The following is an 18,570-nucleotide window of genomic DNA, read 5'->3' on the forward strand; positions in this document are numbered from 1 at the left end:
GAGCACAAGCTCTCGGGCGTTCGGGCTTCAGGAGTGTGGTGCACAGGCTTAGTTGCTACAAGGCTCGTGGGATCTTCCCAGACCAAGGATTGAACCTGTGCCTCCTGCACTGGCAGGTGGATTCTTATACACTGTACCACCAGGGAAATCCAATATTACAGAATATTTTTAATGTGTACTACATACAAATACAATCTGTAGATGACTAGGGTGTTCTGTAAACATTTTCATCTAAAGCTGATCCACGTTCCTCAGAGGAAGGTTGTACATACTTCAAACCACCAAGTGTTAACAGCAAAAGCACAGGGAAAATAGCTAGAGCTCATCTCTGCTGTCTTGTAGATCAGTAAACCCAGTATAAAGCTGTGATCATGGTCCACTTACCTATACCAATAAGGAACAATTTCCAGGATAAACTGTTATGTTAAAAAAAAAACTGCAGACCAGATTACACTAATGCCCTTTTCTGTAAGAGGGGAATAGAATATATACATACTTGCTAATTGCAAATAGTGACACTGAAAAAATAAGTTTGTACACAAAGGCCAGCAGTTCAGTAAATTCACAGGCAAATGCATTGATGCTAAAGCCTGATCAAATCCGAAACTATATCTTAAAAATGTAAACATTTGAAATATTTGAGGTTGCAATGATATGCTGTCCAGAATTTGCTTCAAGATAACAATATTTTGTTATTTAACAAATAAATGATATCCACCCCAAACAACATGTTATTTGCTTCCAAATAATAAAATTAACTGGGTAAGTATATCAATGAAACAAAATGAGCCATGAAATACTAATCGTTCAAACTACCTAATAAACATGTGGGTAATATTATGTTATTCTCTCTGCATATGCTTAAAATTTCCCATAATAAAAACTTACTTTTCTAAAGTTCTGGTAAAATGTATCCAATAATAAATATTTTGTATTCTTCCCAACTGTATAATCTCTCTGAGAATATACATGTTTGTAAACAGAGTACATCATGAGAAACGCTGGACTGGAAGAAGCACAAGCTGGAATCAAGATTGCTGGGAGAAATATCAATAACCTCAGATATGCAGATGACACCACCCTTATGGCAGAAAGTGAAGAGGAACTCAAAAGCCTCTTGATGAAAGTGAAAGAGAAGAGTGAAAAAGTTGGCTTAAAGCTCAACATTCAGAAAACAAAGATCATGGCATCTGGTCCCATCACTTCATGGGAAATAGATGGGAAACAGTGGAAACAGTGTCAGACTTTATTTTTTTGAGTTCCAAAATCACTGTGGATGGTGACTGCAGCCATGAAATTAATTTGTAATTAATTTCTTCCAGCTCACTCCTTGGAAGAAAAGTTATGACCAACCTAGATAGCATATTGAAAAGCAGAGACATTACCTTGCCAACAAAGGTTCGTCTAGTCAAGGCTATGGTTTTTCCTGTGGTCATGTATGGATGTGAGAGTTGGACTGTGAAGAAGGCTGAGCGCCAAAGAATTGATGCTTTTGAACTGTGGTGTTGGAGAAGACTCTTGAGAGTCCCTTGGACTGCAAGGAGATCCAACCAGTCCATTCTGAAGGAGATCAGCCCTGGGATTTCTTTGGAAGGAATGATGCTAAAGCTGAAACTCCAGTACTTTGGCCACCTCATGCGAAGAGTTGACTCATTGGAAAAGACTCTGATGCTGGGAAGGATTGGGGGCAGGAGGAGAAGGGGACGACAGAGGATGAGATGGCTGGATGGCATCACTGACTCGATGGATGTGAGTCTCAGTGAACTCCAGGAGATGGTGATGGACAGGGAGGCCTGGCGTGCTGCGATTCACGGGGTCGCAAAGAGTCAGACACGACGGAGTGACTGAACTGAACTGAACTGAACCAGAATTTAACACTGTTTCATGATCATCAATTTGATCCATACTTCCCTGGAATAAAACATCCCTAGATTGGTAATGTCAATCATCACTTTCTGTGGAAACAATCAGAATGGAATGCTGGACAGATATCCAAGAAAACATTTACTTTCTAATCAGATGAGCACACAACCTGAGCTCACTCAGGACAAGTCCCTGTGAAGGTCACTGAGCACAGGAAGACAGAGATGGCAGAGCACAGGAAACACTGGAGTCAGGAGTCCTTGCAAACTGACGCTCCAAGTGAGAACACCTATCGGCGGGCTCGCACTTTGCTGGCAGGTCACTCACTTGACCGTAGTCAGTGTGGGAAGGGCTCCGGAAACACACTGGGAAAAGTAGGCTGGGTGTGACACGAAGTGACTGCTGTGTATCCCTCAGGGGAACTGGGGCCTGGCCAGGAGAGTCAACACCTGGCTCATAGTAGGGTTCTAAGTAGGAAGAGCAAGAATTTGTGTTGGGAGACAGAATAACTATGGGCTTGGCAATGGACTACAAGATTAAGTCAAGAAGGCCAGAAATTACAAACCACCTGATTCCTGATTCAAATGACGACTGTGTATGAAGCATGAGGTGCTCAGGGGACAACAAACGATCAGACAGAGTTCTTGCCCTAAAGGAGAACACATCTAGGAGAAAGACATAAAATAATAAAATGTTAAGCTCCAAGTCACCACCGAAGGCATGGAGTCCCTGGTATCCAGACCTTCCTCTGGATTTTCCACAGGACAGAAGGAAGGGGTCCTGCCCTCAGCTTCAACCACAGTGGTTCCTCTTTTCACTCTTTTATATCCTGGAGTTCCCCTTGAGATTACATTTGGGGAAAGAAAAAAAGAGTTCCAAAAAACAAACGAAAAAAATCCAAGTTCAAACACCACTAATGGGGTCCAGTCTCCTCCACCTACTTCATCTGTCAGGACATGGAAGACCAGAGTCTCTGCAGCAACAGCTGCATGGCAGTGCAGTGACTGTACCGGGCAGAGGCGGACACCCGACATCTGTGAGCATGTGTCAGTCAGTGGGCACACGGGCACACCTCTTCTTTAGACAAAGGTAAAGTCAACACCCAGGCTTTCCAGAGGCTGGTCTTTCACAGACCCCTCGCAGGCGAAGCATCACAGCTCTAAGCCAAGCCAGGAAATAAGCACAGCACACTGCACCTGTTTCTGCTCGAGCCGAGTCCAGCCCCTTCTTCCTGTGTGGGTCGGCAGCAAGGTGACGCACGGCCCTTCTGCGGGTGAGGCTGTCAAGGGCGCTAGCACAGCCCAGTGCCCATGACCAGGACACCCAGCCCTTGCAGCAGCCCTGGGCTCACGCTGGAAATGCTTCCTGAGGAACTCGGGCCCTGGGGGTGGGGTGCAGAAACAGGACTGGAGCCAGGGAGGATGTTGGCAAAACAGACCATTTCTAAAAGTCATTATCTGACGTGAAAAAGAAGCCATTTCCCAGTTTCAGCTATTATTGTTTTGTCTGGTTTGGGGTTTTTAAAAGACCACGTGGAGGTTTCCTTAATTAAAAGCGGAGCTGCTAGCTTCTCCTCAATACACGTACCAACATTAGCATTCAGGGGACCACTTCAAGGAGGACAGAAACTAGGACAGGACAGTATTTCCTGGCAGCCCCAAGAGATGGACTGGGGTCACAAACATGTGCTTTCCCGTGCAGCTGCAGCGGGGGAAGAGTCTGTGCTTGAAGAGTTTTGGTGTTTAGATCTTTGTGATTTTTGAAAATTTTCAAATGCCTAAATGATACTCCTGAGCAAGTTTTGGACTACAAATTTTACATTCCTGGGTTCTGATTCCAGCAGAGCCTCTATCGTCCCAGTGTGGCCACTCCCAGATCTCCAGGAGTCTTTCCCACTGGACGCAGTCTAACACCAGGGACCCCACACAGGGGAGGCTCCTGCTCACATCTGGTCACCTCCGTGAGTCTTCCCTTCCTCTCCTGCTCCTAGCCCCCCGCCGGCCACCTGAAGAGGGCAGAACAGACAGCCAAGATGCAGCGTCATCCAAGAAATGAGGAAAGAGCTCTGGGGAAAGGCCATTCCCATGTGTGTCAAAGTTACTGCAAAAGAGAGCCTGTGGGTCCCCACTGGGAGCTGGAGGAGGTCACTCAGAGTGGGGTTAACCTGAAAAAGCTTTTTTCCCCTTTATCAAAGTGAGTCTAACCCAGCTTGTGGAGGAGTGGTCGGAAGCAGCACAGGCACCTTCCAAGTGAGGGCACAGTGGGCGTCTACCCCCAAAGGAAGCAGAGGCAGCGAGCTGGGGTCTCAGAGGCCCCGGGGTGGACCAGCCCACGTGTCTGGTTAGTGACTTGTCCATCCGCTCTCTCCCCAGCCTCACCAAGGATGTAAATCTTGTGAGAACCGGACCTCTGTCTGATGTACTGATGGCCACATACCCCACAGCAGACTCGATAAACACTGGTAAATGGCTGAAGGAAGAAATGAAGGACGATGGTCGTGGTGTGGAGAAAGGGCCTGCTGCAGGCTGAGGACAGGAGGCAGCGGGCCCTGCCGTTCTCTAAGAATCTGTGCTCACCATCCCTCCTGACTCCCCCCCTCCTGCCACCTCGCCCCTGAGAGACCCCCTGAGTGACATGGGGGGAGCACACCCCAATCCAGGGCTTCTCTCTCTTGCCTTCTCACGCCTCCATGCACTCCTGCGTCATGCCCAGCGCCCCCATCCACCCCCCACACTCACTGACCCCACCCCACCCAAAGCTGGGCTCAGCCCGTCTCCACGGGCACCACGGTCCAGCCCACCGTGGACAGTCTCCTGCGGATCTTCTTCAGGAGGCTCCCATGGGCTCCCTCAGAGATACAGCTGGAATCTAACCCTGCTCGTCGTCTCCCTCCCTGTCACAGCCTGATGTCAGGAATCACAGAAACTCCAATCCAGAAGGAACCTCAGGGAGCATCTTGTTCCCAGGCGGGGAAATGGTGTGTGCCCGAAGTTCCATGCACTTTCTGCACTAGATCAGGCTGCCTCTCAGCCTCGAGGCTGATAATCACCATGACTTACACATCACAACACCACATAGCGTTCTGTAGAATTTTACAAACAGGATTACATAAAAGCACAGCTTCTTTGATGACTTTGGGGAACTGGGACATTAAATGAGTTGGTGGAATTCCTGCAGCTTTGCCAATGTGGGGTCTGCATCCTACCCTATGGTTTCCCTCCCTCCAGTCCCAGCACGTACACAGAGCGCCCAGCACACGCTGGGGGAGGACTGGACGCAGCGGCTACTTCCCTTCCCCTCCCCCGCTCCCACACAAGCCGCCAGCACCACAGCAGTTACTCTCGCAGCTGTTTCAGAGGAGGAAACGTGCGGTCATCCCTCAAACTGTCCTCACCGTACCACTTTCTGCAAGAAATACCCCCGAACTCAAACAGGCACTTGGGCACTGAAGCCTCCTGTGATGGTAAGGCCTTCTGTACTCCCGAATTCTCAAGAAGTCTTAAAAAACAAAGTCCTGTTTCCCCTCGCTTGTTCGCCTATTCGTTTAGATGGGAAATGGAGTATACAGAACATGCGGCACGTACATCTGGTAATTGGGTTCCGGCTACCTCTTTCCCAACAGCTCTGCAGGTCAGCAGGTTCTTGATTTTATCTTTGCAAATTATTCCTTTGTGTTGAAACTAGGTCTTTATCTATCCAAACGTGGAAGACATACAGAGAAGCGTCTGAGGCGTGGCATACTTTCAGAGGCCAGGCTGGAGATGAAAGGCGGACAGACCCGATAAAACGGTGACAAAGTCATCCCACTTTATAATATCTGTCTGACTAATATACGGCTGCAAATTTCAATCACACAGATGAACAGATTCTTCCTCTGGAAACATGAACCCTAGAAAACAAATTTAATGTGGGCAATTATGTGACAGTGCCAACTGCCTATCCAAACCCCGTTCCAGCTCTTCCTCACAGACCCTGGTTTTGACGGTGGCCACATGCTCAGCTAGAACACTTGCCTCCTCAAACTCCATTCCAGCGAGGGCTGGTCCTGGGACAGTTCTAGCTAATGAGGCATAAGGCGATAAGAGTTTCCAGGAAAGCTTTCTCCTATTTGATATGGGTGTCACTTCCAAAGGAGGACAGAATGGGTCCCTCAATGGCACTGGTGGAGGGGAGCTTTGCCAACCAGGGACTGCCATCGTGAGACACAAATCTCTACTTGTAAGTCCCTACTAGGTTTTCCATTAATTGCAGCTGAATGGGTCCCTAAGGGATTCAAAATGATAATATCATATATATAGATATTGTTGTTGTTGGTTTGTTTCTCAGTCATGTCTGACTCTTTGTGATCCCATGGACTGTAGCCCACGTGGCTCCTCTGTCCATGGGATTTCCCAGTAAGAATACTGGAGTGGGTTGCCATTTTTTTTCTCCAGGGGTTCTTCCTGACCCAGGGATCAAACTTACATCTCCCGCACTGCAATCAGATTCTTTACCACTGAGCCACCAGGGAAGCCCACATATATGTACTTACACATGTGTGTACGTTGCTGTTGCTCAGTCGCTCAGTCACGTCCGACTCTTTGTGACCCTATTAACTGCAGCACGCCAGGCTTCCCTGTCCTTCACTATCTCCTGGAGCTTGCTCAAACTCAAGTCCATTGAGTCAATGATGCCATCCAAGCATCTCATCCTCTGTTGACCTCTTCTCCTCCTGCCCTCAGTCTTTCCCACATCAGGATCTTTTCCAATGAGTCAACACTTCACATCAAATGGCCAAAGTTTTGGAGCTTCAGCTTCAAACTTCAGCATCAGTCCTCTCAATGAATATTCAGGGCTGATTTCCTTTAGGATTGATTAGTTTGATCTCCTTGCTGTCCAAGGAACTCTCAAGAGTCTTCTCCAGTACCACAGTTCAAAAGCATCAGTTCTTTGGTGCTCAGCGTCCTTTGACTTCCCTGGTGGCTCAGACGGTAAAGCGTCTGCCTACAACATGGGAGACCTGGGTTCCCCTGGGTTCGATCCCTGGGTTGGGAAGATCCTCTGGAGAAGGAAATGGCAACCCACTCCAGTATTCTTGCCTGGAAAATCCCATGTACAGAGGAGCCTGGTAGACTACAGTCCATGGGGTCGCAAAGAGTCGGACACGACTGAGCGACTAAACTTTCTTTAAACTTTCAGCCTCCTTTATGGTCCAACTTTCACATCCGTACATGACTACTGGAAAAACCATAGCTTTAACTAGATGGACCTTTGTAGGCAAAGTACTGTGTCTGCTTTAGGTTTGTCATAGCTTTTCTCCAAAGAGCAAGCGTCTTCTAATTTCGTGGCTGTAGTCACTGTCCACAGTGATTTTGGAGCCTGAGAAAATAAAGTTTCCATTTTTTCCCCATCTATTTGCCATGAAGTGACAGGACCAGATGCCATGATCTTAGTTTTCTGAATGTTGAGTTTTAAACCAGCTTTTTCACTCTCTTCTTTCACCTTCAAACAAGAGGCTCTTTAGTTCCTCTTTGCTTTCTGCCATTGCTGCTGCTGCTGCTGCTGTTGCTTCAGTCGTGTCGGAATCTGTGCGACCCCACAGACGGCAGCCCACCAGGCTCCCCCGTCCCTGGGATTCTCCAGGCAAGAACGCTGGAATGGGTTGCCATTTCCTTCTCCAATGCATGAAAGTGAAAAGTGAAAGTGAAGTCGCTCAGTTGTGTCCGACTCTTCGGGACCCCATGGACTGCAGCCCACCAGGCTCCTCCGTCCATGGGATTTTCCAGGCAAGAGTACTGGAGTGGGGTGCCATTGCATTAGGGTGGTGTTATCTGCATATCTGAAGTTATTGATATTTCTCCCAGCAATCTTGATTCTAGCTTGTGATTAATCCAGCCCAGCATTTTGCATGATGTACTCTGCATAAAACTTAAATAAGTAAGGTGACAATATATAGTCTTGATGTACTCCTTTACCAATTTTGAACCAGTCCACTGTTCCATGTCCAGTTCTAACTGCTGCTTCTTGACCTACATTTCTCAGGAGGCAGGTTAGGTGGTCTGATACTCCCATCTTTGTAAGAGTTTTCCACAGTTTGTTGTGATCCACACAGTCAAAGGCTTTAGTGTAGTCAATGAAGCAGATGTTTTTTTCTGGAATTCTCTTGCTTTTTCTATGATCCACCGGATGTTGGCAATTTGATCACTGGTTCCTCTGCCTTTTCTAAATCCAGCTTATATATCTGGAAGCTTATATATACTGTTGAAGCCTAGAGCTTGAAGGATTGTGAGCATTACCTTGCTAGCATGTGAAATGAGTGCAACTGTGTGGTAGTCTGAACATTCTTTGGCATTGCCCTTCTTTGAGATTGGAATATAATGTATATTCCAGTGTATATTGGGATTGGAATATAATGTATATTCTAATGTATATTGGGATTGGAATATAATGTATATTCCAATGTATATATATAATGTATATCTTTACACTTAACAACGCAGTTTCCCACCTGATCCACATAAGAGAACTATGGCGGGTGGGGACAGGTGGGGGACAAGGCTATGGTGAGTATTCCTCCCAATCCCATCCAGCCAACTGCCTGGGCCTGGGGCCTGGACAGCACCCTCTGCCCTCTTGCTCCCAGAAAGCTAATCCCACCTTTAATCCTCCAATTCTTTCACTACACAATCTCCAACTCTGCACACTTTTTTCCATCTTTTCTGCTGCTACCCGCTACTGTGATTTCTAGGCTGGACCAGCCTTCCAACTGGTCTCCCTTCCTCTCCTCTTGCTGAGGAATCCATTCTTCCCCCTCTCAGCCATGGTTAATCATCTGAAATTCACATCCAACCCAATCACTGGTCGTGCTGCTGCTTTTCTTACAAGCCCCTCCAGGTTTAGTCCCTGATCATCCATCCAGCTTTCTCTTTGTCACTCCTGCCCACCCTCTCTACATGTGCATCAGGCCCTGATCTCCAGGGCCTCCAGGCCTTTCCACTCCCTGCTTCACCAGGCTGGCTCTTACCTGACTTCAGGACTCAGTTCAGTCATCTCCTAGTCCAGGAAGCCTTCGCAGACACCACCAACATCCTACCCTCCAACACGCAAGTGTAGGTAAGCCTCCTGTGCCTACCTCAGGCCCCTACGCTTACCAGACTGCATTGTGCAGGCCTCTTTACCTGTCTGGGTCCCTCTCTAAACTACATACTCTCCAAGAACACGGCCCACAACTTATCTGTCTTTATATCCCAGGCAGTGGCACAATGCCTAGAATATAAGAAGGCCTGGAGTGAAAGACTGAATAAACAATCTCCATTTCATAGTTGAAAAAACTAAGGCTCAACAAGAGGGGGACGCTCAAGACATTACAGGAGGGGTCAGAAAAAAACTTCCTCTTAAAGGGCCAGATAGTAGTAGATATTTTAGACTGGTGAGCCAAATGCTCTTGTGACAACTATTCAATTCTACCACTGGTGTGCAAAAGCAGCCACAGACAATATGAAATAAATAAGTGGTGCTTTGTTCCGATAAAACTTCATTTCCACAGGCTGCAGTCCGCTACTCTTTACTAGAGAGAAAAAAGACTCACACTCATGAGTCTGACAAACAGTAAACATCAGAGACAAGACTCAAACCCAGGCCCACAGGGATTCCTCCACTAGACAGAGCTGCTGTCCAGGAAACGTCAATTTCGTGTATCTTTCCCCGGTTTGACTTTAGGTGCTAGGCAAGTACTGATGGACCACAACATTAGCAACAAATGAAGACTGTACCAAAAACTGGGTAACATGGAGAGGAGAGTAGGAAAAGTTTCATTTTTTAATGCAAATCAGAGTAATAAAAACGTGTCTTCAATCTTAGCTAGAGTTAGCATGATTTAGGCTGAGCAGATGACTACTAGCATGGCTTCAGAAACATCACAGAGCACCATGACAAACCTTAACACATTTTATCTGTTAACCAATTTTATCTAAAATGATGATTAAAATGGGGGAGGGGGTAAAATCTAGCCTTTTCTTCTCGACTACCTCCTTTAGACTTTCTGTCTTCCTGAATAACTACAGTCTTCCAAATCACCTGGTCATCCAAAGTTTAACTATTTATTCTCAGAAGTTATCTACAAAATTGGCATAAGTTCAAAATTAGTCATTTCTACACATAAAATCTTCAGAGGCATCCCACTGCTCTTAGCAAAGTCCAGAAGCCCAAGCCCACAGTCCAGCCCTCCCCACCCTGGCCCTGGGTGTGCCCCCCAGCTTGGCTCCCTGCCCACTGCCTTCCTCCTCGAGCCTCACCTCCTTCTAGTCCTGGAGGGCACTGCGCTGCTCTTACCTGATCATCCTCAGGTCTCAGAGAGGGTCCCCACCCACCCCAAAGCTGTGCGTAAGGCATCCATGGCCCTTGGTACCCTGTTCCTTCCCTCTCATGTGATCTCACTTTTTTTTCCCTCTGCTGGACTATAAACTCTGTGAGGGGGATCCAGGCCTGGCATGAGCATCTACTTCCTGAATGAGTAAATGCCAGAGGATGCCAACTCTAAATTCCCACACTACAGTCCCCAAACCAAATGCAGAGAGCCAAGGGGGGCTGCAGGTGTTTTCTCCGGCTCCCCGGCCTCAGCACCTCAGCTTAAAAGAAGGCAGGTTGTGTTATGAAGGGATTGCAGGGCTGGGTGCCATTCCTGTGGCTCTCCTCTCAGTCTAATGCCTGAGTCTCCCTTAGATGGAAACACTTGGTGTCCTCAGAAGAAAGGAACCAAGGCAAAGTCAGGCTTGCCTGTGCCAAAGGCTACTGCCTTGAATACTGCCGGCTTCCCGGCAGGGTTTCCAAACATTCCCAGTGACTGATTCTGAGCTATGGAGATTCTTTTGATCTAAAGCTCTAAAATAGTGGCTTTTTAAAAAATTCAGTCATCAATGAGCAGACATGTGAACTAAACATAGAGGGGTTTTGGCCTGAAAAGGCAGGCATCCCTTCAGCTCCTGCTATTGTTGGTGTTAAGTCATCCATGAAAATGACCTAAGAACTCTTGCTGCATAGCATTTTAACAGGTGTGAAGTATACGGTAATTTCTCACTGACCAGAGGGTTAACCTGCTGACTGGTTAAAAACGAGGTAGGCAGTAAAACAGGAATTTGGAGGAAAAATAATTTTAAAAGTCCAAGAAGGCTTTCCACTAGTCAGCTGCACACGTTGCCAGGTCACCGGTAATCTACAGTAGCCTGTGCTCTCCCGAGTGAATGTCTCGAAGGTGTTAAAAAGTTCGCACCACACCTCTTTACAGGCCTGAGAACCACCCATTCCAGCTAAATTCCAAAGTGCACTCCTTAAGAAATGCTGGTGTGATGGCCTGGCCTTCTCACACCTTACCTCAGGGCCCAGGGGCTGGCTATTTCTGGGCCTGCCCTGCTCCCTCTATGAAGAGAGAGCCACAAGTACAGCACCCCCCATCTCCACTTCCACAGTCCCTGCAGGAGCCAGGTTGGACGGGTGGGCTTTGAATAACTATCCGCCTACTCTTCTAATATGGTAATCGCAACCAAACAGTTGTGAGACGATCATGGGGCTTTAGTGTTTTTGATATTCAAATATAAAACCGCTTTATCTCCACACTGCAACTGGCCAGGGCTTAGCATGAATTGTGAAAATGCCACAGGTCCGAGATAAAACAGAACGAGAGTTTTATCGTCTGGTTTAACGTCTTCCCAAGAAGCATCGGTGAATCACAGTGAGAGCTCTGAGAACATCTTCCCAGTGGGCACACACATCTGTGCGCAGGACTGTGGGTGTTGGTGCTTCACCTTCAGAGGGAGTGGAGAGAAGGCTGGCCCTGGGGTCAGACTGGACTTCAGCACGACGGCGCACTGCCCACTGCCCTCAGCAGTACCATCGCTTTAGGGTGCCAGGCACCAGCTTTGCCTGACTCCTGAGGTGCTGTTGGGCTTGAGTACAGTCTGTACATGAAAGCAGAGGCCCTCAGTAACTACGGGATGCTGCCCTTCCTCAGGCATCATCATCATCATTCTCATTCTCAGTTCTTCTGCTAAGCTGACTTAATACATGGAACGTCAGTGCAAAAAGCACTGACACGGGAGCCCCCGTCCCTCACCCACCTGTGTTATCTCTGGCCACGAGGCCCTGAGAAAAGTCCCCAGGCGTCGGGGAGGTCCTGCTGTCCCACTTTACCACGTCGAGGCTGTTGCAATATTCCCACCTCTTCTGCTGAAGCTCTTGTAACCAGTAAGTCATGAGCTGACGATTAGGGGCCTACAAGAGGGAGTGGGAAAAAGTGTTATGGTCACCAAGAGCATAAACAGCATAAAAAAAAAAAAAAGTTTTGTGAGGACAGACTGCACACCTTGACACATGGCAGGGAGAGTTAAGAACAACTCAAAGAGGGGTTTCCCTGGGGGCTCAGTGGTAAAGAATCTGCCCGTCAATGCAGGGGGACACAGGTTCCATCCCTGGTCTGGGAAGATCCCACAGTTGGAGCGACTAAGCCCATGCGCCACACTACTCAAACTCAAATGCCCTACAGCCCGTGTTCCGCAACAAGAGAAGCCACTGCAGTGAAAAGCCTTCACACTGCAGCTTGAGAATACCCGCTGCTTGCTGCAACTGGAGAAAAGCCCACACAGCAACGAAGACCCAGCACAGCCAAAAATAAATAAATATACAAAATTATTTTTAAAAAGAACAACTCAAAGAAATTTCAAGATCAGTAACTTTCGTTCACTACAAATGGTCAAGAAAACAGCAACTTTTACATAAAGAATTTAATCCTAATAATAAGAAATCTTTTTAAATTCTGAAATTACAGAATGATACAATTTACTGTCTTCCTCAAAAGGTTTTTGGAAGGCTTGATATTCTCAGTGCCCTTTCGTTCTGAGTACCTATGAATTCTATCTGAGGAAACCACATCTCACATAGGTATGGATGACATCCCTGCCAAATCAAATCTAATAACAGTATTTAAATCCTGTCAGCACCTAAGAAAGTGAGCAAAGAAAACTGCAGATTAAAAACTAGGTGGTGTGCTTCCCAGGTGGTCCAGTGGTTAAGAATCCACATGCCAATACAGGGAACACAGGTTCCATTCCTGGTCCAGGAAGATCCCACATGCCATGGGGCAGCTAAGCCCACGTGCCACAGCTACTGAGCCTGAGCTCTAGACCCTATGTTCCACAAGAGAAACCATCTCAGTGAGAAGCCTGCGCACTGCAACAAGAGAGCAGCCCTTCCTCGTCGCTACTAGAGAAAGCCCGCACGAAGCAATTAAGACCCAGTGAGGCCAAGAATAAACAAATAAATATAATTAATTAATTAAAAAGAAAAAAACTAGATGGAACATCTATGACCATGGCCATATTTTTAAACAGCAGACAATATCAATGGCTGGAAAGGGCACAGAGCAACTAGAACTTTCCTTCCTTGCTGGTGGGGATATACAATAGAGTAGCTTTCTGGAGAACGGGGTGGCAGTTCCTTATACACCTACCAAATGGCCTGGCAACCCCACTCCTAGGTGTTCACCCCAGAGGAATACAAAATACATATTCACACAAACCCTGCATGCAAATGCTCAGAGGCTTTATTCATAATCGCCAAAGACTGAAAACAAGCCAAATGTCCTTTATCCAGTGAACGGATAAACAAACTGTGGAACGTTCATACCATGGAATACTATTCAGCAGTAAAAAGGAGCAAACCACTGATTCACACAACATGGATGAATGTTACATGCATACATCAAAGAAGCCAGCCCCCAAAGGCTACATACACATTCCATTTACATGACATTCTTCTAAAGGCAAAATTATAGGGACAGACGACAAGCCTGTGGTTGCCAGGGCTTGGGAGAAAGGGCTGGCTGACTACAAAGGGGCAGCATGAGAGGATGTGGTGGGGGGAGGGTGACCTACTCTGCATCATGACAATGGGGGCAGATACCCGACTCTACTTATCTGTCCAAACTCAAAGAACTATATACCACAGTGACCTTCACTATATACATTAAAAAAAAAAAAAAAAAAAGATATAGAGGGAACTCAAAATGATGAACCTAGCTATTAACTAACAAACTAGATGGCAAGTGTGGGTCACAGGTCTCCAGGCTGCCCCCACAAAGGAGCCCCAAGGAGAAGGATGCCATGGCACAATTATGGTGGCAACCACTGGCATCCAGTAAGGGGTACAGACATCAGACCCCATGGTTTCAGAACCTATAAATTCTGCCTCAGGGTCAGAGGCAATCTGGACAACTGCTCTATAGGCTTAAAGCAAGTGACAAGTCAGAGATCAAACCTCTACCGTCCACAAGCAAAGGACGACCTCCAAGTGCTCTGGCTACAACCTGGATTCTTTTTAGTGACACTTGCAGGCATGGCCCTAGGAAGGAAAACCACTCAGTTTATGATTGCTGGTATCCTACAGAAAATCCCTCCAACTATCAGCCAAGTCATCATTTCATCCATACATTCAGTCAACATTTACTCTTAACATCTATCAGGAACCTGGAATCAGGGCTTGTGAGAAAGATAGGAAAAATAAATCAGTGATTTCAAGAGTGTTTTAAGTGCTATGACAGAGGTCAGAGAGGGTAAGGTGGGGCTGGTGTGACTGGAGATGCTGAGGGAAGATAATTAATCAAGCAGAGGAAATGGGACAAGGGTCAGGTACTGCAAGTTTAAGAAAACTGCTACCTATAGATTCAAAGGTTCATACTGTGAGCTTAATGTCTTTCTTGTCCAATAAATATAAACTCTGAGATGTCTCCATTTTTCTAGCATCAAGCTCAGTGCCAGACACATTTTTGTTGAATAAATAAGTGAAGAAATGAATGAACAAACAATCATGAAGTGATGCATGATCTTGGTCTTAAAGGGGAAGCAGGTGGTGGCCAGAAGGACAAGATAGAAAGAAGAAGCTCCAGGCAGAAAGAAGAGTGTGTGCAAAGGCCGAGGAGAGAGAGCACAGACAGGGAGGCTGGCAGGGGAATGGAGGGAGGGTGAGGCTGGGATAAGCAGGGGGTGGGGCCAGGGTTCAGGTAGGGGAGGAGATTAGCTAGAGCCCAAGAGCCCTCAAGCTGGAGTCTGAGTGGCAATCTGGTCGCAGGGTGCACAGCGGGGGCTCAGCCTGGCTCTGAAGCAAGACAAAGAGAACGCAGCATTCCCAGAGAAGAGGAGAGAGTGACTGGAAGAGTAAGGGGCTGGGACAAAGCCCAGTCAGAGCCCAAAGCCCACCCAGCCCCTCCCCCTTCCCTCCTTTCACAGAGTCTATACTGAGCCCCTCGTCTCCCAGCCTCCAGCTTAGGGGAAAGTGTGTGTGTTTTGACAGTGTGTGCATGTGCATGTGTGTGTTCTGGTCCTCACACCAGTTCCCATGCCTGGCCCCCAATCCTGTCGCAGGGAGAAGTCAGATTAAGCACTGACCTCTCTGGCTGTTTCCTGAAATGCTGGCACCATGAGAAATATGCCTGTTACAAGAAAGCTTTTTCCCGACTTCCCTGGTGGCACAGCGGATAGGAATCCACCTGCCAATGCAGCAGTCACAGGTTTGGCTTGCAGAGCACCTAAGCCCGTGAGCCACAACTACTGACCCCGTGTGCTCCAACTACTGAGCGCACATGCTCCAACCATGGACGCCAGCGCTCTGCAACAGAAGAGACCACCACAATGAAAAGCACACACACCGCAACCAAGAGTAGCTCCCTCTCTCCGCAACTAGAGAAAGCCTGTGCGAAATCAACGAAGACCCAGTGCAGCCAACCGATCACTCAATTAAAGTACAAGTTTTTTTAAAAAAAAGAAGAGAAAGCTGTTCCCCCTTTAAATCTCTGAGTATTAAATCTGACTGAGGAACAATTAGTAACCTCTTAATCATCTCTTACTAAATTCCTGGGGCTAAACTTTCAGATCACATGCTTTCAATATCTGGCATATTATTCATGTTACAGAAATCTAGTCAATAAGGCAAGCAAAATTATCTCAAGACAAAGATTAACTGGGGTTTGTTTTCTTCAAAAAGAAAAAGAAAAAAACCTAGAAATCAGGAAAAGTATCTTGACTTCAATCCCCAAGCAGCTGTGAAAGGCTGCTGGGGGCACATGGCTCCCAGGCATGTGCCAAGATCAAGGAGGCAGAAAAGCCCCCAGAGGTCCTCCCCTCAGGGAGCTGAGGCCCAAAGACAGACGCACACACAGGTTGTAAGACAGGATAGGATTAAAAGTAAAACAGCAAAATCAGCAGAAATCCACAAAGCCTCTGTGTTTCCCCTTGATATCTTTTAAACAGACTGAACTGAGATTTGGCCTTGTTCAGTCCTAACTAAATGCAGAATCACAAACTAGTCTCTTCATTGCTCCAGTCTTAGTCGGTCATGCAAAGTCAGTCTGGTGATCTGCCCCGCCAACTCAGTAGCCACTAGTCACACACAGCTTGTGAGCATGTGAAATATGGCTAGTGCCACATGATAAAATATAGGTACACTGGATTAAATAAAGTATATTAGTTAAAATAATTGCACCTGTTAAGCAGTGGAATTCCACTGTTTAATGTGATTATCCAAAAACTTAAAAGTATGTATCTGGCTCACATCGTATTTGTATTGAATGGGGCTGTTCTAGATAATGATGGCAAGTACCATTTGGGAGAGCCAAGGCTGGCAGGAGATCTGGCGAGGTGGGAAACCCAGCAGGTGGGAATGCCCTCAGGGATGGCCATGGGCATGGGGCTCCTGACAGTGGGGCAGCCAACATTCTTCAGCTCCCACAGAACTTTATGACTCAAACAACTTTCTTCTTTAAGTACCCCCCATATCCCCAACCACCTCCTGCTCTGTTAATATCCATGGAGATGCCAACATTATTTGGAGACCTAAAAGAATGAGTCTGGCTGGCCTAGCTGATGGCTCACATTTCAGAATCTTCCCTGCCCTCTCCCAGAGGAGGGCAAGTAGGACCCTCGAGGGATCTGTCTTCATTCACACAGGGCACCTGAAGGAGTCCATCACCAGAACTCCCTCCACTGAGCTATACCCACCTGGTGACAAATGAGCCGGACAGTGCTGAGGCTTATCACCACCACCAGCATGACCCAGAGAGGATCAATCGCTGCCACACCCTACCCAAATCACCATTTAAAATGCTTTAGTCCCACATTCTGGAGAACCAGACAGACATTCAACCATGCTGGAAAAAGCAGAAATGAGGCAAAGCTTCACAGCTCAGAAGAGAATAAGAGCAGATGCCAGACAAGCATCCAACAGGCCACATGTCACATCTGTTGTCTGAAGGCTCACCAGGGTCATATCCTGAGTCTCCCATAAACACTGGTCTCTTCATCTCCTACTCAGTCTGCAAAACCCAATTCAAAATGCAAATAAGGCTTACTGACCTGAGCCTGAATGTTCTCTGCACACTCAGAATGGGGAACTCAGAACACTAGACAGCCCAGGACAGCTTCCCACGGCAGTGGTGCCCTCCCTGTGTGTTCTCATTAGTCTAAGTTCCTTGAAGGCAGAGGCAAAACCTTCTGGCCTCAGTATGGTCCAAGATGCCTAGCACAGTGCCTGGAATACAGTTAAACACTCAAATATCTGACTCATCCTCTCCTACGTTCAGCTACTGCTACTGCCTCAAAACGGCTAAAACTCTAGTTCAAATATGGCACCAATCCCAACATGAGAAATCAAGCCAAACATATGGGAAAGCCATTCTGGTTGTCCCTACACAGCTGCAGGAATGTCCTGGGGAGCTGGGAGGGCAGACAAGGACTGCGTGATGACAGATTTGAGATGAAAGACATCTGCTGCATTTAGGCGCCATAACCTGAGATGCCAGTTCAGAGAATGGAAACCAGGCCATGCCACGTCCAGCTTGAGGTGGAATTCAGCCCTTGACAGTTGGCGAGGAGAACCATGTGATGCCCCAGCTGTTCCCACAAGCCTTTGTGCCCAGACCACCAAAAGCCCAAAACCCAGAAGTCAACTCTTGGGGAGATGGACTCCAGACACCTGTCCCTGCCCTTGGACCCCAGGGACTTCCCTCTCTCCAAGCCTAGCTCTTTCCTTGGTGCTCTGAAAAGTCCCACAATAAAGTTAATTCATCTCAAGATATGTTTATTAAGGGCCTACCCTGGCAGGCAAGCACATTACTGGGCACAGGGGCCAGAGCTGCAACCGTGCACATACACAGGAGTCAGGCCTCATCTCCTAGCTGCATTCTCACTGCACCACAAACTGACCCAAGCCCTCTTACCATCTGGGTCTCCAGCCCTTTGGTAAAGAACCTCCATCTACCAAGACTCAGCACATTTTAGAAGCTATAATAATGCTCATCTCCTTTGATCCAAAACTCCATTCCTAGGAATCTATCTAAAAGAATCCAAAAGAAGAAAACACCACATACATAGAGATGTTTATTCATTCACTTGGCAAATACTTATTAAGAGCCTGACTTAGGCCAATGCAGCAGTCAACATTAGGGGCAGAGTATTGGGTGAGACCTGGTCAATTCTTGGCTCTTAGACCCTCCCGGTGGGCAAATGGCTTCCTTTACACCTGCAGGAGACAGTCAAAAACATGTTCACAATACAATCAAAATGTAAAACGTGGAACTTCCCTGGTGGTCCAGTGGTTAAGACTCCAAACTTCCAGTGCAGAGGGGCACGAGTTCAATCCCTGGTCAGGGAACTAAGATCCCACATGCCACACAGTGCAGAAAAAATT

The 18,570-nt window shown here is 47.1% G+C and overlaps 1 protein-coding gene across 1 annotated transcript in view; it reads right to left on the minus strand.

Annotated features, from left to right (window-relative positions):
* TBC1D2B (TBC1 domain family member 2B) overlaps positions 1 to 18,570 on the minus strand; it is a 90,246-nt gene that overhangs the window by 56,916 nt on the left and 14,760 nt on the right. The window contains exon 2 of the mRNA XM_024982019.2: positions 11,955 to 12,108. Coding sequence (XP_024837787.1) covers positions 11,955 to 12,108 — 154 coding nt within the window. The remainder of the gene's footprint in view (positions 1 to 11,954; positions 12,109 to 18,570) is intronic.

The sequence above is a fragment of the Bos taurus genome, chromosome 21, assembly GCF_002263795.3.
Source record: "Bos taurus isolate L1 Dominette 01449 registration number 42190680 breed Hereford chromosome 21, ARS-UCD2.0, whole genome shotgun sequence".
Taxonomy (NCBI): domain Eukaryota; kingdom Metazoa; phylum Chordata; class Mammalia; order Artiodactyla; family Bovidae; genus Bos; species Bos taurus.